Source organism: Amblyomma mixtum, chromosome 8, assembly GCF_055824585.1.
Source record: "Amblyomma mixtum isolate Tamu chromosome 8, ASM5582458v1, whole genome shotgun sequence".
Taxonomy (NCBI): Eukaryota; Metazoa; Arthropoda; class Arachnida; order Ixodida; family Ixodidae; genus Amblyomma; species Amblyomma mixtum.
This window is the reverse complement of record NC_143019.1, coordinates 21,591,683-21,617,493: the sequence shown is the minus strand read 5'-3', so window position 1 is coordinate 21,617,493 and position 25,811 is coordinate 21,591,683. Positions and strand designations below refer to the sequence as shown.

At 47.4% G+C, this 25,811-nt stretch overlaps 1 protein-coding gene and 1 long non-coding RNA gene across 2 annotated transcripts in view; both read left to right on the top strand.

Annotated features, from left to right (window-relative positions):
• LOC149331663 (uncharacterized) overlaps positions 1–7,569 on the top strand; it is a 19,004-nt gene extending 11,435 nt beyond the window's left edge. Inside the window, exons 6-11 of the mRNA XM_089557393.1 lie at positions 1,184–1,299; positions 2,887–3,007; positions 4,081–4,254; positions 4,590–4,703; positions 6,095–6,154; positions 7,411–7,569. Coding sequence (XP_089413519.1) covers positions 1,184–1,299; positions 2,887–3,007; positions 4,081–4,254; positions 4,590–4,703; positions 6,095–6,154; positions 7,411–7,569 — 744 coding nt within the window. The remainder of the gene's footprint in view (positions 1–1,183; positions 1,300–2,886; positions 3,008–4,080; positions 4,255–4,589; positions 4,704–6,094; positions 6,155–7,410) is intronic.
• A 13,665-nt stretch (positions 7,570–21,234) lies between these two features.
• Positions 21,235–25,774, top strand: LOC149331662 (uncharacterized). Its single transcript, XR_016285091.1, has 3 exons — positions 21,235–21,415; positions 22,067–22,141; positions 25,651–25,774. It is a non-coding gene; the product is annotated as an uncharacterized LOC149331662 (long non-coding RNA).
• The last annotated feature ends 37 nt before the right edge of the window (positions 25,775–25,811 follow it).

Here is a 25,811-nt window from a genome sequence, read left to right as displayed (position 1 = left end):
AGCGTGCTCGTCTCGCACTTCGGAGACCCTGGTTCGATTCCCACACTCGACCAATTTCCTACTCGGTTTTATGTCTCGTCTGAATAGAAAGGTTAATTAGGCTAATTGGGAGCGTCACTGTACCTTCCCTATAATTGGTTGCATGGTTAGTAGCCAAAGTACAATTGACCTCGTTTGAAATTCGCGCACTGTGACGTCACGACCATTTCGACCAATTGAAAATTGTGACATTTCTGTCGACAACTCCTGCTTACAACATTGAGGCATTAAAGGCTTCCGCCTTAAAGCACCGATAAGACGAGCCAACTTATTTCGTAGTAAGTACGGAAACGCACGGATTGGCGTACGGCGCCAGTAGGTCAGTTTACAGGAACTCGACAGAGTCGAGTCAAATTTGCTTGCCGTGTAGAAAACCAGTTGTGGGGTTCATGTAATCTCTGTCGGGTCGAGTAATAAAAGCGGCAGAGCGAGTCAACCCGCCTTTCTAAAAGCATCGCGTCGAAGAGTCGGGTTAGCGGGAGGGGAGAGGATAAATGCCAACTTGCTGCCCTTTCCCGCTGCGCTGCTCAACGCTTCGTGTCGCTTCACATGAACCGCACTTAAAACCGCACTATACTCGCTAAAATCGAATGAATGTGAACACGCAGTCGTCGAGTTGTGCTGACCTCGCTCAACCTCATCCTCTGACTCGACCGGCCGCGGTCGGGTTCATGTAAAGGAGGGAAGTATGGGACGACGGAGTAACACCTGAAACAGTGCTATCGTCCATGTTGCATCCTTGCGCCAGACCGACCTTACCTGCCGGAAACGTCGACAGTTCCAGCCAGCTTTCGCTGATTGATACGCTAAGCCGGAAAGCTTGCTGCACAATTTTTTGTTTGCTGACCTGACAGCCGGTTTGTACCGAAACAGCAACAGCCCAGATGCAATTACTGCTTTTGTTCGAGTATGCTCTCGCCACGAGAACTCTGCGTAAATTAAGTAATGTGGCACACGCGCCAATTCGTGTCACTGCGCAAAGATTACGCCATTAGTCAGTGACCTCACGAAATCAAGGCAGATATGCTAACGCATTCCCTTACGCATCACTCGCATTGATAACCTGAGAATTGTATATTTCAATCATTGCGTAAAGTGCGTACTCCTTCGCTACCTAACCGTTACCAACCTATTTTCTTCGCAGAAACTAAAAAACATGCAAGGCAACGACAAGAATAAGAAAACGATATTAGCACTCGGCCTATACGACTTCACGAATGCATTTGACACGTACAAGGCTCAGTTCAAACTGGCCGTTGAGTGAGTACAGCAGCAGCGAGATCAATTTTAATGTTTTTGGCTAATTTTAGCACGTCATCATCATGCTAGGTGGCGCCAAATGAGAACGTTTTTTGCTTTCTGAATGATGTGCCAAGCCCAGTAAAAGCTGTGATTTATGCGCGCGGTGTGAAGCGAATTATAGGTTGGTGCACGCGATACCAATTCTAGAGCCATCTCTTGGGAACTACGGACACTCAGCCAAGGCTACAAAACCTTGACCTCCCTTCGCAGGTTGCCGAGCTTTCCCTTACCCGCTCCCACGCGTACAAAGGAGCCACGCCTTGCTCGTCGTAGGACAACAGAATACAAAAGTTCTCCCTGCAAAAGACATGACCAGAATGCAGTGATAGATCAACGATTTGAAACGTCGTCCATTTTATAAGTTCACTAGGAGTTTAATTACGATTCGTAATATTTATGATCGAATGGTAAGTTTAAATGCGCTAATTGCAAAATTACTTAAGCATCAGGGAAATTGAAGTCCCTAATTACGAGTAATTCAAGAAATTGGGGAGTTACCAGTAATTCCTCCATTAATTCAAATAACAATAGAAAGGATGAGGGAAATATTGATTAATAATTAATCAAGCCTCACAATCAGCTTGACTACGCCCACTTCAGAACAAAGTCCTCTCCCGTGTCTCTCCAAATAACCCTCTCATCAGAAGTAAAACCTATTGAGGATTAATTAATGATACATAATAATTAGTGATTTTGTAATAATAAATTATTGATACTCGATTAAGTGATTCATTTAATTAAATGATTACCGCCAATGATCAATTACACTACTAAGTAACGGAGGAGGCAACTGATCTCTAAATGCTTTTGCATTTCCGAACGTAAGGAGACTTAAATGCCCCATTAATTTTTAGCTTCCCATCTCAGCACACGCGGATAATGTGAACTGCTCCTACAAAGATAGATGCGCATGTCCGGAATGTCTTCAGTCGCTGTTTGTGTGCCGATTTCAAGTCTGGCGCTTTTGCATATATGGGGTGTGGGGAATTAACTAGGCTAGGCAGGGTGCATCGCGGGGAAGCCAACCACAGGGGACGAGAGGGCCAAGGTCCCCACAGGGGTTGCACAGTCGCTTCATTAAAGCATAGCTTGCGTGTGTAGGTTTATGTAATAACACGTCATGTGTATGCACATATCAATATAGAACACCATGGTGGCTGTACCGAGCAGTAATATACAGGGTGTCCAGGCTAACATTATCCAAGGTTTGAAAGATAAAATATTTGAGGTAGGCCAGGAAAACCACTTATATACAGCTACCAACCGGCTTGCTCATCATAGGCAATTTTTTGTTTTGCAATTAACAATTAAGATAATTTCTCTATATGTGTAAATGTTGACTTTAGACAGCAAATGGGAATACTGTTCTACTTAATCTGCGGAAAACAGCAGAAGGGCGCACCGGGCATCTGGGGGCCATCTTTGCTCTTTCTGCATGGAGTAGTAGTATCGATATGCTGTAATCATCGAAGCGTATTTCTCTAGCTGGAATGTTGACGAGCGCTCCACGAGTGGGAGTCCGTGAGCATCTGTGTTCGTATGCAGGACCACGAAGGCAGACACCGTGATCGCCTTGAGTTCCACAGGGTGGATGGAGAGTGACACAAAGTGTTTCGCTGCGCCCCCCTGTGTTGAGAAACCGACCGACGAGAGGGTACCCGACTTGGTAAGCAGCGCGCTGAAGACAACTTATCGCTGTGCCTATTTGAGCGAGAACAGTTGCCCTCTATTGCCTCAACGACTCTTCAGCATCCTAACATAAGTGTAATGCAGGAAGGTCCTTGAAAAGAACTTTTCTGGAAATGCATGCTTCGTTACAGATTAGTGCTACAACAGAAGGCAAACGATGTGATTCTATCGCTTGGAGTTGGGATTAACCGTTATTGTTGTCTTTAACTCTGTCCTTGCCAATCTATGCAGCATACGTCTAGCATATGATGCATCACCTTGGAACCATAGGCTCCTGCATGCAATCACGGTACTTCTTTGTCATTTGAACCAGCTGAACGCATTAGAACACGTCATCAAGAAGGTAGCAAGATGGCTGGTAGGCTCAGATCACGATGGCTGGATTTTATCCCGCGTTCTCGGGCTCGCTTGCCGAACGCGGTTGTCCTCCACGGCTCTCACTGTGCCCTCCACTCGGCTCATAAACTCCTAAGCAGTGGTGCGCGGTCATCTTTTATAAGATGAGGGACAAGCTGACGACTGATCTTAACACGTACGGGACAAACGGGTTCAGGTCTTCACGTAGTCGGCGTCTCTGTGGGGTATCTGCGTGACAGAGCAGAGATAAAACGCGAAGCGTCACACCAGGCTGGTCAATTCTAGCCTCGATGCTTCGTGTGATGAGCCGCCGGGGGCCGCTACTTACCGCTTCGTTCTTGAAACAACTCAACCAAGGCTTCGTTTTCGTGAGAGCGGAGACGATGCGTGCATAAAAGATCCGGTATATAGCACTGTTTGAAAAGGGCAAGCAGTCTGCCGCATTGCACATTCCCATGATTTGCATTCTTGCCTGTATGCACTGGTCTCTCTAAGTCTTTTCAGCTGTCTAGTGGAGATGGCGGCAGGCTGTGCAAAACAAGGATGGGGAAGCTCGCGTGAAACTTTAAAGCACTTCTGAAAAAGAGAATGTCGCCAAAACAGAAACGAAGCTTGGCACACACACACACACAAAAAAAAAATTGCATTCGCTAACGCATATCTGCCTGCGCGGCTTCGTCCAATGGTACGCAGGAGAAAATGACCACTTTGGCGGATAATCACATCGATTACTCTAGGCCGGACGTCAAGCTGGGCCTCTCGTTCGAGCTGGGCACTCTGTTGTACAAGATGGCCGACGCAAACCTGACGGAGGACCAAGTGCCGTACGCCAAGTGCGTGCGTTTCACTGTGGACCACAGGGATGTGGTGAGTCCTTTATTCGTTTATTCTGGCAACACTGGTGGCGATCGATGTGGCGGCTGGTTTCATTGTTTATGGTTGCAGTGTTAAAATGATCGCACAGAAGGCCGTTGCCCTTCGACCTTGTAATATCCTTCTCGCAAGGGCACCGGTGCAACATAGTCTTCAGACGGGGGTGGCGATAATGATCTATCTGCTCAGGGCCTGCATGGAGCCAATGGCGCAGTGCTCGGGGAAGCATGACCCTGGAATATCAAGTCAGAACACCGTGCATATTGTTGAGCACTATCAGTAAGGAAGAGATTAGAAAATAGTGATTCTTTGTCGCCTTCTCTTTCCAGTCGTGCGGTAAGGGGTTCCCGATGAAACAGCAGGCTGGCGCGTTCTTTGGACAGGTGCCTGGCAACAAGGCCTACGTGTACGCCATTGACGGCCAGGAGACCTTGAAGGAAAAGGTAAGTTAACACAAGTAAATTTTCCACCACTTCCGTTTCACCGCACGATCGAAACACGCTTCTCCACACACAGTGCTTGAAAGGTTAACATTGCTGCAATACAATCCCGAGCAGAAACGCATATAGTGAAGAGTCCATATGCATGCTCCTTACCAGATCAGTGCTGCGGGTTCGTTTTCCACATGCTTTCCAAGGCTTTGACGTAAGTGAGATCTCAGGGCTTCACACCATGCAGCCCTAGAGTTTCTTAACACTCCGACTGTCTTATCATTTCAGTAAGTGCTACAGGAATGACCATATGGTTTTTTATTCGTACACACCCAGTGCTGGGTAATCGAGTCACAATCACTCCCTTGCGACCTGATGCGTGCGTAATTATGGGCTTGATGGCGACGTTCTTATGTACTCCGTGAGAGGAACAACGCATGCATTGAGAACTGTCTTGGGATGTGTCGGGTTGGTTTGGAGGATTGCATTTTCGGCTTCTCTTAGATTCTGCTTGGGCTTTGCGATGTCCGCGTTGAAATAAGCAACTGCAGGATTAGTGGTGAATACTGAGTTATGTTGCCCCTCGCCCGTCCCTAATTTAGAAGAAGCTATTAATGCGTTAGCACTACTACCATAATGCCCATCTGGCGTTGTATGATGCTGCTAAGCCGAATGTGGGAGGAGTGTGGGCCAGAATGTCAAGGAGGTGCGGCGGCCACTCGGAAAAGTGGAGAGGTCTGAGTAAGGTTTGGCATGATGCAAATGCACGCGATAGAAGGGACGTCAGCAAGGGTTTCGGCACGCCCATCTCCTATGTGGTGAAGGCGTGCTTGCGCGTTGCCTTTTTGCCGTCGACAGCAGTGCTCCAAACGCGCCTTGTCGCGCAGTTCCTTCCCTTCTCTATAGATGGGGGGTTCTAGGGGGGGGGGGGGGAGGGGAGTGCAGCTGCGCTGCTTTCTGTGGCGATCTTGGCCACCTCTGTAGCTTCGTCAGCTCATGCCAATGACACCGATTCGTGGTTGTGTGTCTCCTGGATACTTTCGTGATACATGTTAGCACCCTGTTAGTGTGAGCGTTAGCTTGCTGGCCGCTTCAAAAAGCTATTACTGCGTTCGCATTGCTGCTGCCATGTTCTGGCGTTGTGCCATGCCACTGAGCAAAATGGGGGAGGTTTGCTTCTGTAGGTTTTTTTCCGGGTTTTTTCGCTCAGGGCCAACGACAACGAAGACTACGCTTGCATTTCTCGGACTGGGGACCCCAGACTCAATCCGGCTACTGAGGGAAAGAGTGGATACTTGTTGCTGTAACTTCAGAGATGAAAGGTTTATAACGTATGAGTATGAGTGATGAATGAAACGGACGGCTTTGTTTTGCACGGCTTAGACTTCTCTTTTGTGTGCCAGCACCAAGACCCCACGCTCAGCGAATTCGCCACTGAGTCTCTGGCGACGCTGGTTGACTGTGTCTGTACTCGCGAAGAGCACTTAAAGGAGTATCGGCACTTAATTTTGCTGCCATGTTTTCTTCTCTGTAATGATGCAGAAGACACTACTATGCATCAATCACCATGCGGTATCCGCCTATGACCGCTAAATAATATGCTATTGAGTTTTTCTCCTATGCTCTTTCGACTTCGGTTTCAACGATGGCTGTGACATCAAAGAGAGGTTATAGGTCACGTGAGGCATGGAAAAACAGCGATATAATTGCTGCTTAATCGTTTTAATTCACTGCAGTGCTGAAGCCAGCCTTTCTAAAGTGCCGGAATGACAACGTTTGTAGAAGCACCGATGATGTTGAAGTTTATCATGCCTCACATGACCTCTAAGCTTTGACGTCACAACGATCGTTGTGCTAATGGAACCGAAACCGAAACTACACGAGAAAATTCCATTATAAATTATTTAATGGTCGTAGGAGGATACCACGTGGTAATCCGCGTATCATAATACCGTACGCGTCATTGCAAAGAAAACACGCACCCAAAAGTTAGGTGTCCATATTCCTTCAAGTGCCCCCCCCCCCCCCCCCCTAAAGCTTCGCTAAGCTCCCGCTAAGTACGCTAAAGCTCCTCCTCACCGGCTTCGCCGATCGTTGTCCTTGCTTCACCTTGAATGCGATAACGTTAAGTGCCCTTGTCCCGGAAAAGCCAACATAGTCTTAGGCTACTGGACACCTCGTCTTTACCATTGTTGAGGATTTGCGGGGTCGCAGCGGAGCACCAGACAGAGACGACCAGCGTGGCAGGCTTCTAGTTCCGGACTGCCCGTGCCGGGCATGCGCCCCGAGCACGCGCGGTCCATCTTTATTCTCTTTCTAGCGCGCGCTGTAACGCCGATCTTAGCGCCGGCGCTTTATAGCGTCGCCGGGCGCTATACCATTATTAATTGCTACTCCCACCTCTTATATGTGTGGTTCAGCCACTTTCACATTTGTCTTTACTCTGGTTTGTTGTTTCCATTTTTCCTATGGGTAGCTAATTATCTCGCCCGCATATGGCTTGTCATGCCATATGCGGGCATGCTTCTTAACCTGTCCCGGTTCTTGGGGTGTATTTTGTTACGAAAGCAACACTAAGCCAGCCAGCTCGGCTCGTCGCGTGGTCGCACTTCGATATAACTACACCAGAACTATGCTATATTTCATATTGTACGCTCGCTGCCTTACGATCTACCAAACAGAGCAACGCGACTAAAAGTTTCGCCCATCGTCTTCGCAGGGCGACAAGTTAATGCACCCCTACTACCTCCGGTCAAAGATGTCCTGGTTATTGAACAACGTGCACCTTGGCTCCTATGACATGAACTGCACCTCCGCAACTGACCCCTTCCAGCGGCTGAAGTACATCAGAGGACCGGATATGTTCAATATGCCGTGAAGTGGGCAAAGTCTTGGGGTTGGCGGAAAGGCAATGGTCATTATAAGATGTCTTTCAGCGCGTGGTCAGTAGTCGTTGTGCCTGTCTCGCAAATAGTTGTCAGTTATCTGGACGCTACCACTCGCAAGTGACAGTTTCCTAAACTCTGCAGTTGGCTGTTTAATGGTTGATGTTGGTACACTTGCGGAAGCTGTCTCGCATAGCTACGAGTACACTGCGAAACACATTTAGGCCGGTTCTATCACCCTATTTGAGGCCCTTCTCCTTTACACACTTTTCTCGTGATCCAAGTTTTATTTTTATGCCTTTATTTGCGTGTATGCGTTGTTTCTTAATGTAATTTTACGGTTCTTCGTTATGCTTCTACCGCAACCACTTAAATGTGCGAAAAGGCGTCTGGTTACGGCGTGCTTCCCCCAACAACGTTCTCTGAGCAAATCTAAATATTTTGGAGCTTTTTCTAAATATAATATAGTTTGGCGTGCACTTTAAAAGTGGCTGCTAGGGGAAATACTATCCTGCGTTTCTTTAAAGAAATGACATTTCCTCTTTCTTTTCTGCTTTGGTATTCTTTTCACTGGCCCTTTCGGTTATTTACTTCTGCCATGCTCTATAATTTTTAAGGCTTGCTGCGTATCGAGTGTCCTTATGTAGCGCACCATTCTGCCGCTTCTCCACCACTTAGGGTGGAGGGCTTTTTCTAATCACTAATAAAATCTTATTATTGCCATAATCTAGTCCTTCCAAGTGGCTTTTCAATTCTGTGCGAAATGGATGGTAGATTGCGATCCCAGTAGAACAATGATGACACTGGGAGCAATAGTTGATTTAATCTGATTTCTGCATTTGAGGGATCAGTGGAAATATCAGGCTTTAGAATTCTTCAGGTAATGAAATGTTCATCCGTAAGCTAGAGGCTGAATTTATTTTTCTGCGGGGAGGATTTTCCAGAACACCTATTAACCAGTTATTAACCAGTTAGTCTATTAACCAGTTTCAAGCGTTCTAGCTTTCGACAAAATAACTAACCGCTCTACCGCTCTATTGTGAGCGAAGTTTTCATGCTACACTTTAGAACATACAGGATTTTTCGCTCACAACGCAGACTCCGGATTAATGTCTCATAGTGTAAATACAAAACAGTGCTTAATTGCGGCGTGAAGTTGGCTTAACAGACCTACAAAAAGTACAATCCGGGACAGAGAAACCCTCAGCAACTAGCAAGCTCAGAAAAGAATCTGTTCGCTTCATACGGCACCTTCTCTTGCTACATCAATGTCATCCTGGGATTTTTTAACAATGTGCAAACAACTGCGTCTGCTACTTAGTAGTCTCTGAATGCCTAAGCATTGTTGGTCATAAGGTATACTGCTTGGCAACAGTGACAGCCTGCCATATCCTGAAGAGCTTGAAGAAATTTGGCTGTGGTTCAACTTTGCTGAACATGGTTAGTTGGAGCAAAAGGTAGGTTGCAAGATCTAATTTACTGGGTCATCTCGAGGTATATTGCAAGATATCTGCGCAATAACTAGACGCGCGTCCTCTCCTGGACCGTCGCCGTACATTGGGTGTTGGGGTGTCAGTGGGTGCCGCATGATGGCGCTACGATTGCACGCCATGCACGAAGGAAGTTCACAAGATATGTACTCCGCTACTCGCTCAATTGTGATATCGAAGTTACGTGCTCGTAATTACATATTTGTTGCACCTTTCAGTACATATCTCGAAGATGTTTCTTGGACATAAGTGTGTTCATTAGACTCTACTTCATTCACTTGGAAGAGTCGGACAATTGTGGCCGAGCGGAAGCATCTCTCATTCGGGAGACTCTGATTCGATTCCCACCTACACCGCAGTTTTCATTTTTTCACTGCGGCCGCTTCAAGGTCATATCGACGCGGTAACGTGACCTTGAAGGATTTTACGGGAAAAGTGGAGCTTTCACTCCAAAAATTGCACCGCACCCCACCCCTTCATTTGTCAAACCTGGCTAGGTAGACCCATTCATATCTCTTAATTCCAGGAGCAAAAAAAAAAAAAACTCTGCCTCATCAGCCGACGTGGAGAGGGCAAATAAGGGGGTCGTTTTCGCGTACACAAAGGCAGCCGCTAACCGTTCAGCAGGTCGCGTGCGAGGGTATATCAGTGGATTAATTGCGGCGGCTAATGCTGAACAATACCCTAACCGTGAGTACTCGTCAGCCATATGCACCCATGTAAACAAACTGCTTGTGAGTGACGTGAAAGAAGCGCGAAGGCACAGCCGGAAACGAGGTAGCGAATGATCTATCCTGAGCGCTCTCAAACCGGGCGGATCCCCATCCCTACCACACCCCTCTGCTAGGACCGAATATGGAGACAGGTTGGAACACGTTAGGCTAGAAAGAAGAAACCTCTCCGCCTCACAAACAACTGCCCTTGGCGCGGAGCAAGCCCCACGCTCTACCATACACCTTTGCAAGGCCAGGACAAACCGGACAGAAGGTTTCTGGTGCCACACCCGACACACGAGCAGTGGGAGGAGGCCCTGACCAGTGACAACCTGGACCAGCAAGCCTGGATCATCCAGCTAGTCCGCTAGTCGGCTCCCGCCAGCGGAGCACTGGACTAGAGGCCCCGACCCCCCGGGTCCTGCTAATTAATCTCTTCCAAATAAAAGTTTTCTCTCTCTCACAGTGACTGAAGCGAAGGGGAGCAATAAGGTGAGAGCCACAAAAAAGGTGAGACCCAGGTAGGACACTGTGAAGATATTTTGGAAGACTTTATCTGAGGCAATTCTGCCCTCCATAATGGGGAATTGTTCTGGTAGCGCCGATAAGAAAGTACCTATCTCACGTCTTTCTCTGAGGGTACAACGAGTGGATCGTGAGCCCGATTTTCGAATCATTAGACAACGAAACCTTTCAGTCCATCATCGCTGGCATTTGGTAATGAATTAATTATCTTTTAGTAACCTCCCATTTCACAAAACGTTGGCCAGCTCGCACATCCGAATCGCAGCTTGAGTCACCCACAACCTTTTCTTGGCCCTATGCACATACTGTACATTTTAGACAAATCGCTGCCATACTCCATCTTAAGGACGTCTGCTGAAATTTAGCTTTGCTTTCTGCACCCTTTGGTGACTTCCGCCCTGGCGCTCTAGCAATCCATGATGATCATCGTCGAAGCTGTCTCACATTTCACGCAACATTACGCAGTTCACACGTCCGAATCACAGCACCAATCATACTCAACATTTTCTAGGCTCTATACACATACTGTATGTTTTATACAAGTCGGCCACATAGCTCATCTTGAGGACGTGTGCTGACATTTACCTTTGCGTTCCGCAACTTTTGATGACTTCCGCCCAGGCGCGCTAACAATCCATGATCATTATCATCGAAGCTCTCAGGAGCGAGTTGACGGGCTAGCTGGTTCTGTATGGTGAACATACACCGCAAGGCACCAGACAAGGGACAGGAGAAGTGAAAAACACGGCCGCTTTCACCGTTGCTGGCCATTGTCTTGGGCCCTGCGCTGTATACCATGAAGCTTTCAGCCCTATACTTCCATCTGGTAGCTTGAGAATGGTGACAGAGGCCTCCGGGCGTTGTCACGAAGCTTTGTGCAGTGTGAATGTTAAAACATTGTATGGTGTCTCGAACGTCGGTGAAAAATTGACAAATGAGGACATCACGCTGCAGTCATAAAGCCGTGATGATACAGCAGTTCGGCTACAGCCGGGTGTGATGAGAATATGTGTCGCAGCAGGACCCTGTCGTTCGCGGTGAAGCCCGCCACCCTGCAGTGCAACTTCGGTTGCTTCATTTTCCCACGCGTTAGCAATTAGGGCAAACTATGGGCGGGTTGCAGTAGACCTGCAACTGCAAAGCTAGATCCCGCACGTTAATCATCATCTTCACCCGTTGGAGGCACATCTCATCAAAGAGCATAGTGGACTTGTCGGCAGCCAAAAATTGAGTGACAGGGAAGGAGCTATAGGATTTCGCAGTCATTATCATCATCAGTAGCAGCACCAGCAGCCAGTTTGCTTTTCCTGCAAAATTTGCACCTCTGCCATTGATCTCCGATAACCCCTCTTCTACGTCAGGAGCGCCACTTTCGTGGCCACGTCTCACGGGGGACACAAAAAAACGGCGCATAACGAAACAGCACACGTCTGAACAGCCCTCCATGAAACGGCACAGCGACAAAATAGCGGTAGGAAAAAACAGCACCACAACCAAACTGCTCAGTGCAGTATGGGGGAGCACTGCGGGAGGGGAGAACTGTCGTAAACCATCAGAATCGCAAAGAGTAAACCAGAGCCCACACGGCAGCCGCTTTGTTAGATTAGGTTAGGTGAAGACTAAAGTGGCAGGCGCCTTGCGCGGACGGAGGCACTGAATCACCACTATGGAAACAAACACGGAATCTTCTACGTGAACGCCTCCGGCTCTCACCATGGGGGGTGGTACACGGCCGCAGTCAGCCACCAAAACGTCGTGGTGAACGGCCTAACGTTCCAAGCTCAAGACATAACACATGCGGAGGAGGTCGCCATTGCGCTAGCCGCCACAGATCAAAACTCGCGAGTCATTATTACCGAACTTAGTTCATGGCCATGCTAGCCCCGCTCAGTGGAAACGAGGAGGAAGACGATCGGCGCACGCGCTTTCCAGAGCGAGCAGCTCGCGAAGCTCGCGCACTCAACGACCGTTGCTCGCACCGACCGGAGCTCGCCCTCGCCTCGGAGGTCCCGCTGCTTCTGCTCGCTACCGTCGGAGTCCTCCCGTCCGCCTGCTGGTACTTGCTCGAGCGCTGTCTGTGAGCGAAGCACCCTCATCTCTCGGGGTGCCCTGGAGAACGATCAGCGCGTCACGCCCTCTCTCCTTCTCCTGGGATCGTGCCTAGGATCTGCTGTGCAGTGGCAAGGCCTGTCCGAGATCCTGACGGCCGGCGACCGAGATACCAGGTGGGCCAGACACGCATCACGCTTAATCTTAGACTTTACCTACAGTCGCGTTCGGCACCCGTGCTTTAGGCACAAAGCCACGATTCTCTAGTAATAGAAGAGGAGTTGCTCTATCAGCAATGCCCTACAGACAGGTGTCATGCCTTGATGCGTACGCTGTTCGGCCACTAGCCAGTCTGGCAGGTTTAATCAATGTTTTAGAGCCGCCGCGGTGGTTCAGTGGTTGTGGTCCTCGACTGCTGACGCGAAATACGCGGGTGCGATTCCGGCCGCTGCGGTCCCATTTTGATAGAGGCGAAGTGCTAGGGGCCTGTGTATCTGTATGAAAGTAGTGTCCGCTAATGTAGCCCACGTGATCGAAATTATCTGGTTCCCTTCACTACGGCGTCCCTCATGGCCTGTGTTGCTTTTTGACGTTAATGCCCCTAAAGCAAAACAAAACTAAGCCAGTCGTGCCATATCGTTAGGCAAAGTTTTACTATGGCTCTTTTTTGCTTCTGCCAGCCATATCGCAGTGCGGGCACAGGGGGCTTTTTCGCTGGAGGTTGACACTACCGGTAGCAAAAACTGACCCCTCGCCTCTCGCTACGATCTTCCTCATAGTCCATGATGGGGATTGCAAAGCAGCTCAGACATACCATCGAATAAATAGCGCCGTTCTTACAGGGACTGATCGCACCACCTCTGCGTCAAGCTCATCAAGTGACTTGTGTTCCTGTTCCGAATGCAATGAACACCGCCCAAAATTGTTTTCATTAATTCTAGGCTTAGCAAGGAACTTCCCTCGCAAACACTGCGAAGGCGCCTGACCACTCGTCGAATAAGCGACTTGTTTCCTGAGGAACAATCTTTGACAAGCAAGACCACCTAAACTTCCCAAACCATGGGTAAGAACCTGTGTCCGTGTCTTATTTGTGTTTTTTTACCATCCAGCATAAGTTCTACATTTTTATTTTAAGTTCATAACAAAGTGCTTTCTTCGCAAAATGAACATTGCTGATGGCAGGCACTTCCATTCCAGGTGAAGAATCAAGTAAGTATTGCCCGCCATATCTAAGCCAGGCCATATCTAAGCAGTGGTAGAATACTCCAAAGAGTTCAAAATTCGCAGAGCGGCAGACGGTATAATGCCATACACAAGGACAAACGGAGCCCAGAAGAATACACTGGTCAGTCCTGCTAACGTCAGCCTCTCTCATCCTTTTGAGAAAGCGAGACGCAATCAAAATGACCAAAAGCCCGTGTACCTAGCAGATAGTGCTCGATGATGCACTTAACATCTTCTACTCGCGCAGGGAACGCACAGTGGTAAGCTTAATAGGGCACGGACGTTGCGCCCGGAATCTTGAATATGACATGTTATGTGACTGTTCCACAGTACCACTGCGCGTAGTAATCGCGCTGTGCGCCACCCCTTCTTGTGCTACGTTAGGGATATCCTGGAAGCATGAACGAATCATATGTCCCAAACTTATTAGTTCCCTTTAGTGGGTGCCTTTCTGCCCAACGCCTAATATGCGGTAACTATATCGCCGCTGATCATTTTCAGGGCCCTGTTCGCCAAAGACAGGCGGTACATAGATACCAATTCGCACCGCTTTTCTACTAGGGTGGTGGCGAGTGTCACCTTTCCTAGCAAAAAAATGTGGCTGTTTATTTAGTTTGCATCTTTTTCATTTTATTACCTTGATTCATTTGGTTTACTTTTTCCCCCGTCAAGGTTGTTTCGTGTTCTCAGCTATATTATACTAACTTCGGCAAATCTTCATGCAATTTACTCATTATGATTGAACGCCACAAGTACTCAAGTCCTTTCATGTACAGCCAGCAGTGGTAGCGCCTCTCAAAAAGCCGGGGCTTGCATCGGCCCAGCAGAGGAGTGAATCAGTGAGGAGTTTTCGAACTGGAGGACGACAGTATGAGCCCCAATTCTTCAGCCATGTTTCTGTGCTTAAGACACAGCAGCGTTGTTTAGGATGGCGTCTGGCGAGCTACATACTCCGATACATATGTCGTAATATACGTGGCTGATAGTTAAGGCATCAGCTTACTACGTCTAGGGCTGTAATTAGCAGTTCATCTACATTAGTTGAAGCAAATGTTCGGTGCAGGGTAGTTAATTGTTTGCGGTTTAGAAGTATACTCACTCATACGATAAACTCTCGTTATTGTCATTAATGGGGGCGGCATCTTTCCTTTCTAGCCGCCATGTCGTCGATTGGTAAGTACTGCAGCCCTCAACACCACCGTGGTGGAAGTGGCGTGTCATCGTGCCTCGCTTTCCGTGAACCCAGTCTAGTTCAAGCGTGGAACATCACCGTTTTGAGCTTGTCGCATCCACAAGAAGGAAGTGGAAATGCAAACATAGCGCATATACATAAACCATGTGGCTGGTTCATTGATTTTCGAATTGTTCTTTAGAGAGGATGTTATGCCGTGCTGCTAGGACATCATTGGATCTACAGTTGACACGTGATCGCTCAGGGAAAGATATCGAAGCGCAGTTCGCACTAACCGTAAGCATGCACTATTTTCGATACTGCAAAATTTTATGTTCAATATTTCGAGCACTCGGTACCCTTAACCCTCGATGCACTCAGCGGGAAACAGCTAGCTCACATACGCCCTTTTTGTACTAAATTCGTCTTTGGAGGAACAGAAGTTGAACAGTGCAGGGACCTGCTTTTGCCTGGGGTAGTAGCTCCATTTCAAAAAGTATCGCATCGCATATACAACATTTAAGAGTGTGCTGCTTAGTTAGTTGCTTAGTTCTACAGTTCGTTCTTGGCATGCAGCGTACGGAGACGACGGATAAGAACAAGGAGGGCAGAAACGTTGTCAGCGCGACAATCAGCCAGCACATTTTGTAATGTATCACAAAAAGGCTGAAGACAAGGTAATGCCTGGTAAAACGCACAAGCATGCTGACCGTCTCCGAGGTGGACAACGAAAAAGCCAGGCCACAAAGGAAAGCCCCAGTGATTTCTCTGCTTATTCTGCCAGAGTGTATGGCTACCACACGTGTTTTTTAAAAATATGTATTTCTTTCACCCAGTCTGTCTCGTGTTATTGTAATACACACTCACATTGGTACTACAGTTATGGAGTACCAACTAGCCCCTGTTGTCGCACTGTTAGTTTTGTTATTGTTATTGTTATTCGTTTCATAGCGTTGCGCACCACGCGAAGATATAAACTCGATGGGGTCTCTAGAGGACTAGGGGCATTTATTCTCCGTCGCCGCTGACAGCCGGGCTGCCAGCCCAGCTCAGATTTATGTCATGCAGATTTTTATTGTAAAAGGCAGGCCATTTAGCACCGACCATTTTCATATATACAGGAATCGCTATGGTCACCTGTTAAGCACTTTCCAATGCGTGGGATACCTAGTATAGCCCATACTGACCGAGGACGTGTGCGTTTAGGGGTATTGCGACATCTTGCACTAGATTTCGGCAGCCCTCCTTAGCATAAAATTATCTGTAAGGCTTTGACTGCTCTTCGTGCTGTCTCTTCCCTTATAAAATTTTTAGACAGCTTATAGACTGCCCATATAATTCTGTCTACAAAGCCTTTAGACTCTCTATAGACCAATCCTAGAGAACAGTCTATTAGCAATAGAAATTCTATAGACAGTCTAGAGACAAGCTATAGATTTGTGGCCATACACTTTTAGTAGACCTTTGTCTATAGAAAGTCTAAAAACTTTGAATAGGCTAATATCTATAGGAAGGCAATAGAGTCTATCAGAAATCTATAGACTGTTTATAGACCATTTTATAAGGATTAACACACGCCACAAATCTTAACATTATTTTTCAGAGAGCAGCCAGATGTCGAGTAAGTACCAGGGCTCCAAACTGTCTGTATCTAGTTGTTAGCTCTAGTTCAACTCATAATCGCTGCATGAAGCCACACAAGGAATGACAAAGTAGCAGCTGTTCAATTATGAGCCGTATTACAAAGGCGCAGAAAATATTGCTGTCAGTGAGACAAGTCCAATGATCCCGAAAATATGATGTAAGTTGCCGATTCTCATTCACCAATGGGCAATTCTTGGCGCCAAGACCACACGCATAACTTCCCGAATCCTCTTCTGCGATACCAACTACTGCTGCTGATAATGATAGTGATCGCTATGGCTGGTCTCTGCTGGGCCGTGGAATAATTTCGCGTTTATTTGCCATATTCATAGAAGCACTCAGCACTGAATTTAAGCTAAAACCGGTGGAACGTTAACTGATAGCCTCTGGCCTCTCCTTGATAAAGGCTTCTTGATAACAGTCGCATTCTTCTATGAGGGACATATTTTATATAAACCACGCTGCCGAATCCGTCTGTCCAACTTTAGCACTGTGATTTTCCTGCAGTTCCCTCAGCTCATGGTTTTTTCCCAATGTTTGTTTTTCCGCAGCCATCGAAGGAGGAGGAGCAGGAGGGTAAGCACAGACACCCAATGACATGAATAGGTAGAACCTCGTTGTAACGAATTCGGAGGGGCCCCACGATTTCTTCGTTATAGCGGTTCGCTTCCTTTTAGTGACACGTGACCTTGATCTCCATTGTTCCATGCCAACGGTCTTATATGCCACTTCTAGTAAGCAGACGTCACACCATGGATACCATGGCGGGAAAACAGCCCCCGAGCATTTACTGACCCTTCTATATCGCTCTCCCTCCAGGAGACATGATGAGAGAGAACGTGTACGCGGCATGTTATACAGCGCCACCTACACTACACCACTCTGTGCACCGAGGACAACACAGGCGGTGTTTAGGGCGCCGCCAATGTGCATTCTAGGAGCCTTCAGCACGCGACAGAGTGCATGTCGCGCTGTCGAATAGTACACGAAGGAAGCGAATATGTGAGCCTAAACAACGCGCGCCAGTGCCTTCGGAGTCCCGCACGGGCCTCTGGGGCTGGAAAACGGCCCTTCGAACAATAACCTGGAAGACGATAGGGAGACCTGTTCGAAATATTTATATGCGTTTGATTTGTGCAGCAGTCGACACCGAACGCAGTAGAAGAGGGCGCGTGGCGTCTCGCCCTGTGTTGGGAGCTCCTGACTGTGAAGCGAGATCTAGAAAAGCTAGAGAAAAGGAATTTAACCATGAAGATGTGACATGTGCAGTATGTGGTAAATTCCTGGAAACAATAGAACATATTTTACTGGAACGTGGCAGCATAGGTACAGATGTCGATACAGGAACAGTCACTGTCTCTAAGGCCGCAGGATTTAAAGACAGCATATATAATGTGAATGAATTTGCTGTAGGCATTAGCAAAAAGCGATTGGAAGACTGGTTACTAAAAAACAGGGTAGTGACGCAAGGTTACAACTTCAGGATTAAAAACTGGTCAAGCGTAAAATCTATAAAATTAATATGTGAGCTACCCTTACAGAGTGCGCGGTAGAAGTAGGCGGCAGCATGGTTGGGTAGGATACCCGCAAGCTCTCTCGGGAGACGAAAGATCTGATTGAGAAACGTCAAAGCATGAAAACATTTAACCCTACTGACCGAATAGAACTGCTAAAGCAATGAGGCTAAGCAATAAGCGCAAAATAACCGACAGGAGAAAGTTTAATAGGGTGGAAATCGAGCATGCTCCAAAAAAAAGGTAGACTAGAATCAGTGAAGAGGCAACTAGTCATGAATGTATGCGTTAAGAGACAAAGGGGACAATGTCGGTACCAATATGGGGGAAAGCAGCTATTTTAGCCCAGGTAACAGCAAATCTGTTGAAGGATGGCGGGGAGATTGTGCTAAAAAAACTAGCCACCCTGTGTACGCAATGCCTTATGACTTCGAGCGTACCAAAAGTTTGAAAAAAAAGCTAATATCATTCCGCAAGAAAGGTGACGTCGAAAACGAACAATTACAGACCGATCAGTCCCGATATCCCCGATATCGGGGACAGCTAATCGGGGACAGGTCCAAGTAGGACAGATAATCGTCCTAGTGTTGGAAAGATATTGGCAAAGGCCGGTCCTTCCAGAGCGCCACAGTGGATCCATCCATTGAGCAACATTGGGCCCATTACTTGTGCGGCTCGAGTACACTTGGCACATGGGCCTTTTGTCGTGGTAGTTTTCTGCTCAGTTTTGACTTTTGATGCGTCGCCGTTTGGTCGCCGTCCTCCTCCGCTTCCCTACAAGTGGAGAGGAGAGAGAAGGTGAAGAGGTAAATTCGAATGGACACCGCCTGTCAGGTAGAGGCTTCACGCATACGCGGATGCCACAGGACAGTTTTATGCGAAGCATACTAAAATAGCCCAACCCAGCTCCTCGAGCGCGGCGGTGTCGTTACCATTGACCTTTCTTGACCTCCATGTCATACAACGTGATGCGTGACGTCACAGCAGATGAAAAACGGGGGCCCAGCTCGCGCCGTCGCGCGAGGCGTCGCGACCAAGGAGGACCACGTGATGCGTGACGTAACGACATAGGAGAAACGGGGCCCCAGCTAGCGCCGTCGCGCGAGGCGTCGCGACCAATGTGTTTCCTGCTTCTGCCGCTAGGTGCGCTGTAGTGAACACGTGATGCTGGAGCGGCGGTATACAGGGGGTGCGCCTGCCTCTGCTAGGCGTACACGGGATAGATGCCTCCTGGAGACAGGGCTGCTCGTTGGAATGAGAAGCAAAAGTTGCGACGTGCTACAGAGACTGATGAAGAGCGTGAAGAACGTCTAGCCAAGCGGCGTGCTCGATATGCAACTCGGCGACACTATGCTTCGCATCTGACTAGGCTTAACCTAAGCTAAGCCTCAGCCATTTTTTTTATTCATGGCCTTCCTAATGCTACAACGTAACAAGAAATAGCGATCATAGTATCCCCTGCACCACCCCATTTCAAAGGGGACGCTCCTTACATCCGACCACCCAATCCATCAAGGAACGTTTCTTTCTTCGTGAGTACGCTCCCTGGCTGCCTTTGCCGCACAGATCACTAGCACTCCAGTTAGAGCACTTACTCTATGCCACTACTTTCCGGCGGAGAAAGAAAGAGCCACATTGAAGGACTCGATGATGGCCGCCTTACGATCATCGGAAATTTTCCGGCTCTTTCACTTTCCACTTCTTGGCACTGTGAAGCCAACGGTACCTCAATTCGTAATGCAAAGCAAGCGCAGTGCAGGATGGTTGCAACAATGCGACCACGCTGCAAAATCAAACTGCACAGGGAACCAGAGAAGCAGAGTGCGTTCGCAAGGTGCGCGTGCAGCGAGCTGGGCTGGAGAACTGCCTGTGGCAGCTCTGCCCGCCCGGGCACAACATTGTCAATCGGCGGTGCACACTACGCAGCCTGGCATTCTTTAGTCCGTCGTGTGCCTGATTTCCGCTGAACAAGGGAGCGCCAGAGTAGTAGGTGACTCCTCGCCACCCCCCTTTTGAGGCGGGATAAACGTTTCGCGTGTTTTCTGCTGTTTCAGCAGAGCAGATTACGCGCAATGACTTGTTTGCAGCATCGAATCGATACGAAGTGTTGGGCAGCACTAAATTTCGGCATACCCACTGTGGAAAAATTTATTTCCTAAATATTTGATGTCAGATACATCGGCTCTTATCAGAGCTTTCAAGGGCAACATGTATTCCTTCGTTATATGCAATGTTTGGTCAAGTGTCACAAGTTTTTGCAGACAGTAATTTTTTTTTTCGCTCGTGCTGTTTATTCTCGTTACACCAGCACCGCTTGAGAGAATGGGCTTGGAGCAATACAGACGTTAGCGCACTGCGGTGACACACTGCATTGGAGGATTGCGCCTTCAGAAACATCTCTTATTCTTTGAGGGGCTTTTTCTCTGCAAGGTTACCCTTCGCTGAACAAAACGAAATTCGTTGAAGTATTATTCGAATGGGACGTTGCGCCTTGGATCCGTGCTATGACACTACTCGAACGCGAATTGTGGCACAAAAGTCCACTGCTTTCTTGCAGTTTGGTGTGAACGTTACCAAGCCTCACCAAGCATTACTTAGCGGTCGGAAATCGAAAATCAGTCATCTCGCTGTCATTGGCTGCGCTCTTTGATGAACTGTACCTGCTTTAACCACATCATGCAGCCAGGTATTTCCTGCGTATTGCAACATCGCGCCGCGTTACTCGCAACGGTGACCGGAAAACGAAGATTTCTGTACATCAGATAAGGCCAGTACTCGGGATGGAAATACGCCATTTAGATTCCTCTGTCGACAACTTTCCTAATGCAGATATGCATTATCAGACTTCAACACCAGGTCTTCACAGACTTCCGCCGGCACTTCGAGGAAAGTGTTTTGTGTCAAGGTACTACATAAAAAGCCAAAGGTCCAAAATTACGTTGACAGCAACAAGGGAAACAATGTTTTAACCCAGCACTGTTTACATGTCCACATGTAGAGTGCGCTGCATTGAAGGCAGAAGAGCTGTTTATCCTTGTTATCCAGCCGAACTTCTAAGAACGAGGGCGAAGGGAAAGAAGTAGTACACCAAATAGAAGACAGGAAGGGTTTCTGTGGGCAATCTGAGAGAATGCACTTACGGATTATCTCCATCCACCATTCCTACTGTGTATCCACCACGTTTTCCTTTTTAATCTGCTGGTGAAACATTACAACTCCCACGGAATACCGCAGCTTCGGTCTTTGCACGTCGTCAGAGATTTTCAGTTCACTCTGGCGCGGAGCACTCCGCTACGGGCTGCAAATTGGAAGAGTTGTGTTTGCATTTTGTTGAACAGACTGCTAAGATGTCCATCAGCAAAATGCCGGGATAACGGGAAGAAATACTAACCCCAACAAATCTATTTTCAGTGACACGAAAGGGAACACTGGCTCGCTAGCTCTCCTCGGCCTGTGTGTCCTCTGCCTCCTGGTTGTGGGTGTTGGATACTCTGTGCTAGGAGCTGCTGGTGAGTGCGACACACAGTCTCAAACGCAAATTCACTTGTGGTTATTAAATAAACCTTTCGTGATAATAATAACGTGTTGTCAAGGAGTTTCAAGGCAATGGCCCCCCGAACCTCCTTACCTGGAGCCCTAAACGCAGATGCCCTTCAAGCTGTGCAGCGATGGTTCTGAGGCGAAAGTAAGAGCAGTCAATAATAAAGTGCTACACACCGATACTAAGCTGTTTTTACGAACAGCACGCCTAATAAAAAGCTGTACCTTTATAAAAGCGATGAGCGGAAAACGCAAAATGAAAACGCGCAAGTGCGCAAAACGTAAAGGGAAAGATAATCCTTGTCTCTGGGATCTAACAAAATGCAGCATCAAATTAACTGACGCCATCAGAACCTCGTAGAAATGATCGCGGGCTGTATCTACAGCGTTGCTTCGCACGGATCAAGACACTTTTGCCCCTCGTGTTGCCCTAAACTTTTTCCGTAGTGGAAATAAGCTGAGAACATAAAGAAACAAGTTCTCTCACATCCCTAGCCTTTTCGTGGGACGAACTCAGTCACTGCGTCACCGCAATCTTTTAGTCGAGGTAGTGGTGACAATTTCAAATTAAGCTCCTGCTGTATCCAGCGAAGTCTTGACTGCTGTTTCTTGGCACGCAGGATCAGGTGGGGAGAATCCTGACGAAGAGGAGGGCAAGGAAGCTCCACCTCCTAGCTATGTTGGAGGGGGATCAGGTGAGCATCGCTAACTGCTTCAGTTCCACCTTGGACGTCAGCGCAATTCCGTTTTTATTAGTACGCAATACTGCGCCAGGTTTCGAGCCGCCGCGTATCTCCCGGCGATGGCCACGGTTGACCTAAATTGCGTATTCACGGTTGACCTTAAAAAAACTGCGTCGAGGCTGGGAATCGAACCAGGCATTTGAGGCGAAGACACTACCACTCCGCCCAGAAGGCTCAGGGTTTGAGCAAGATTAGAGACATCTAGTGAATGCATGGGTCTCATAAATAGAATTAAAAAAAAGAAAAAAAAAGAAAAAAATAAATAAAAATAAGAAAAGGAAAAGGAAAATAAAAGAATAAAAATTGCAAAAGTAACACAAATAAACAATAAAATAAAAACAAAGTAAAATATTAAAAAAAAATAAAAAATAGTACTGCGCACGGGTTTCGAGCCGTCGCGTAGCTCCCGGCGGTGGCCACGGTTAACCTTTAGCCGCAGCGAGGTCAAACAGATGGATCGCCGTTGCCATAGCAACCGTTTCAGCCTTACTCCACCAGGTTCCACGCTGCTTACGCATCTTCTCGGTGTAACCAGAGCTAAGCGTCAGCTAATTTTTTTAATACGAGTAAAATTTTGGGATTCGATATTTGCACGTGTAACCATAACGGCATTTCAAAAAAAAAAGATTTCGAAATTTCCGCATGCAAAGCCCTTAACAGTTATTAATGGTAGAGCATTATCTGGCTCTGTCGCGTCAGCAAGAAATGTCCGCAAATTTTGTCCGCGCGATTGTGAATGTGTGTGATAGAATGCTGCCAGTGGCAAAATTTGGTTGATGAGGTGTAATTAGATGATTGAACGGAAAAAATGCGAAATATACTTAGCCGTTGATATTGTACATGGACGTCAGAACAGTCACGGACGTCGATATAGTATGCGGAGTGTTTGCTTTCACGTTGCTGCAGTGCGGCTCGCCGCAGTGATCTGTTTTTCCACTCTACATCAACGACCTGCCTCCTTTATGCACAAAAAGCAAATCCACATTTATAGCACCCTATATGACTCTGTGCCTGATGATTTTATATGGGCTCCACGTGAATTTGTACGCTTATTCACCAAGAAACAAACGTGCATATGGTGATTATTCGAGGACATTCCCAATTTCAGATATTGTTAGGTTAGGTTTCAGGCAAATCGCAGCACATTGTTGCTCCTGCTAGTCTGTGAGCCGGTCCCACAGAGAACGCACGACTCATTCCACAGCGGGCCTGCTATGGTGACGCAACAAAATGCAGGGAGTGCTTTGTTGACCTAAAGTGCTGTGAGGCGAAAGCTTTGAGCGCGGTGTAGCTGCTTGTGTCACTGATGTGTGGTTAAGATCTTAAGCTTCGCTTCTTAAGAGTGGAACGCGACAGCGTCTTGGAACGCTGCCAGAGAGTCCAATGAACGCCATCGCCCATTCGGATCTACGCCTTGCTCGTCGGTAAATTGTTTTTTGAGGAAAGGAAATGTATTTGTTTCGCACATCTCGGTGGACACCTGAACTTCGCCGTAACGGTAAGGGAGGAAGATAGGAGTGACCGAAGACACCGTACTCACTAGACGCGCCTTCGTTCAATTCAAACCAGCGAGCTGGCAGGGCGGAGTGGTAGTGTGCTCGTCTCGCACTCCGGAGACCCTGGTTCGATTCCCCAGCTCGACCAATTTCCTATTCGGTTTTATTTTATGCGAAGCATACTACTTTAGCTACCACTTTAGCCCTTCACCGTGGTTATGCGCCTCCAAATCACGTGATACATGACGTCACACCACGTGACACGATGACGTCACGACAGTAGAGAAAGGGGGCCCACCACGCGCCGTCGCTGTGGTTGTGCGCCTCCAAAACACGTGATACATGACGTCACACCACGTGACACGATGACGTCACGACAGTGGAGAAACGGGGGCCCACCTCGCACCGTCGCTGTGGTTGTGCGCCTCCAAATTACGCGACACGATGATGCTTCGCATTCTCCAGGCTTTATTTATCTGAACTGACTAGAAAGGTTAATTAGGCTAACTGGTTAATTAAGTAATTAACTAAACTAAGTTCCACTTACTTGGAGCATCACTATACGATTCCTTAAATTGGTTGCATGGCTACTAGCCAAAGTACAATTGGCCCTGTTTGAAATTCGCGCACAATGACGTCACGGCCATTTCGACCAATTGAAAATCGTGACATTTCTGTCGACAACTGCTTATAACGATAAGGCATTAAAGGCTTCCGCCTTATAATATCACGTATGAACGAGGACACTACCACCGAACAGTACGCTAGCATCAATTTACACATTACTATGAAAATAACTAGTATCTACTACCTACTATGGGGGCAAGAGTTTGCGAAGAGTATTAAGGTGTTTAAACTGGCAAGGGAGCGGTAGTTCTGGGGTCCGCACATAAAGAACAGTTATGTGCAAAAGCATTTTACCTCCAAACAATCGATGAACCCAATCTATCATATAATGGAAGATTTCACTATAAAAGTCAATACAATGGAAGATCACCAAGCGTCTGTCTTTAATTTTTTTTCTATTAACGTTTTTACAGTCTTCAAAAGCATTCCCCTTCTGTTTGCCATGGCAGTCTTAACCGTTCTATACGATCGATGGAAACACGTTAAAGGTACGATTTTGCTACGCATCAGAAGAATCGGACGAATATCTCCATAACAGTAGCTTAAAGCGTTTCCATTTTCTAAATTTTTGTCCGAAAATGTTGAACATGGTCAGCATTAACGTCCCCATTAGTGTCTCATAACGCGCCACTATCCATAATATAAAATATAGCCATAACCACCTTCTTGAAAATACGTTTCCCGCTAAAACTCGACTTCGAACCACTTCCACTGCCCTTACAGTGGTATGCTAGTCATCATCTAGAATGTTCCAATGCCTGCCATTGGATTATTAAATATTAGTCCGACTCACGAATCCACCTTGATCCCTCCCCTAATCTCCTACGAATCCACCTTAATTCATTTTCTGTTGTTGGCCAATTTCCAAAACTTCGGGGGTTCTTTTGAACATTGGGGTCTCGGTCAACTTCGAAATTTTCGCGGGTGCACCTGCTACCTGCCACTGTGGGCAGGTTGTGATGAGGTCAGTCACGTGACATTTCGAGACCAATTAGGGAATTTTGTTACGGGGAAACTGCAAAGTGCATGACGACAACCTGAATGATGTCGCGTTGAAATTTTTTTGCCGCCTACCCGCATCCTGCAAACTTTTCTGATCTTTCTAGCCTGTCCGTAAAGAGAGCTTGCGGGAGCGTGTTTCACAAAGGTTCACAAAGTCCATCGCTGTGTTGCTTTTGTCTCAAGTGACGAGTTATATTTGTGTCCTCAGCTGAAAACTAACGTCTCTGTGTAAAAGCTGCGGAATGTCTGCGGAAAGACCCTATCATGCCGCTCGGGGCGTTTGCTTTGTTCTGTGTGCACGACATGTGTAAATAAAGAACTGCTTTAACATTTCAGGTCCAAAGGCAGACAAAGACACCAAAACCGAGGTAGCAACTACGAAAGCAGACAAAGACACCGAAACCGAGGTAGCAACTACGAAAGCAGACAAAGACACCACAAAAGGTGTGAAAACTACAACAGCCTCAAAGGAGACACCAGCGAATCCTGCGGTTTCT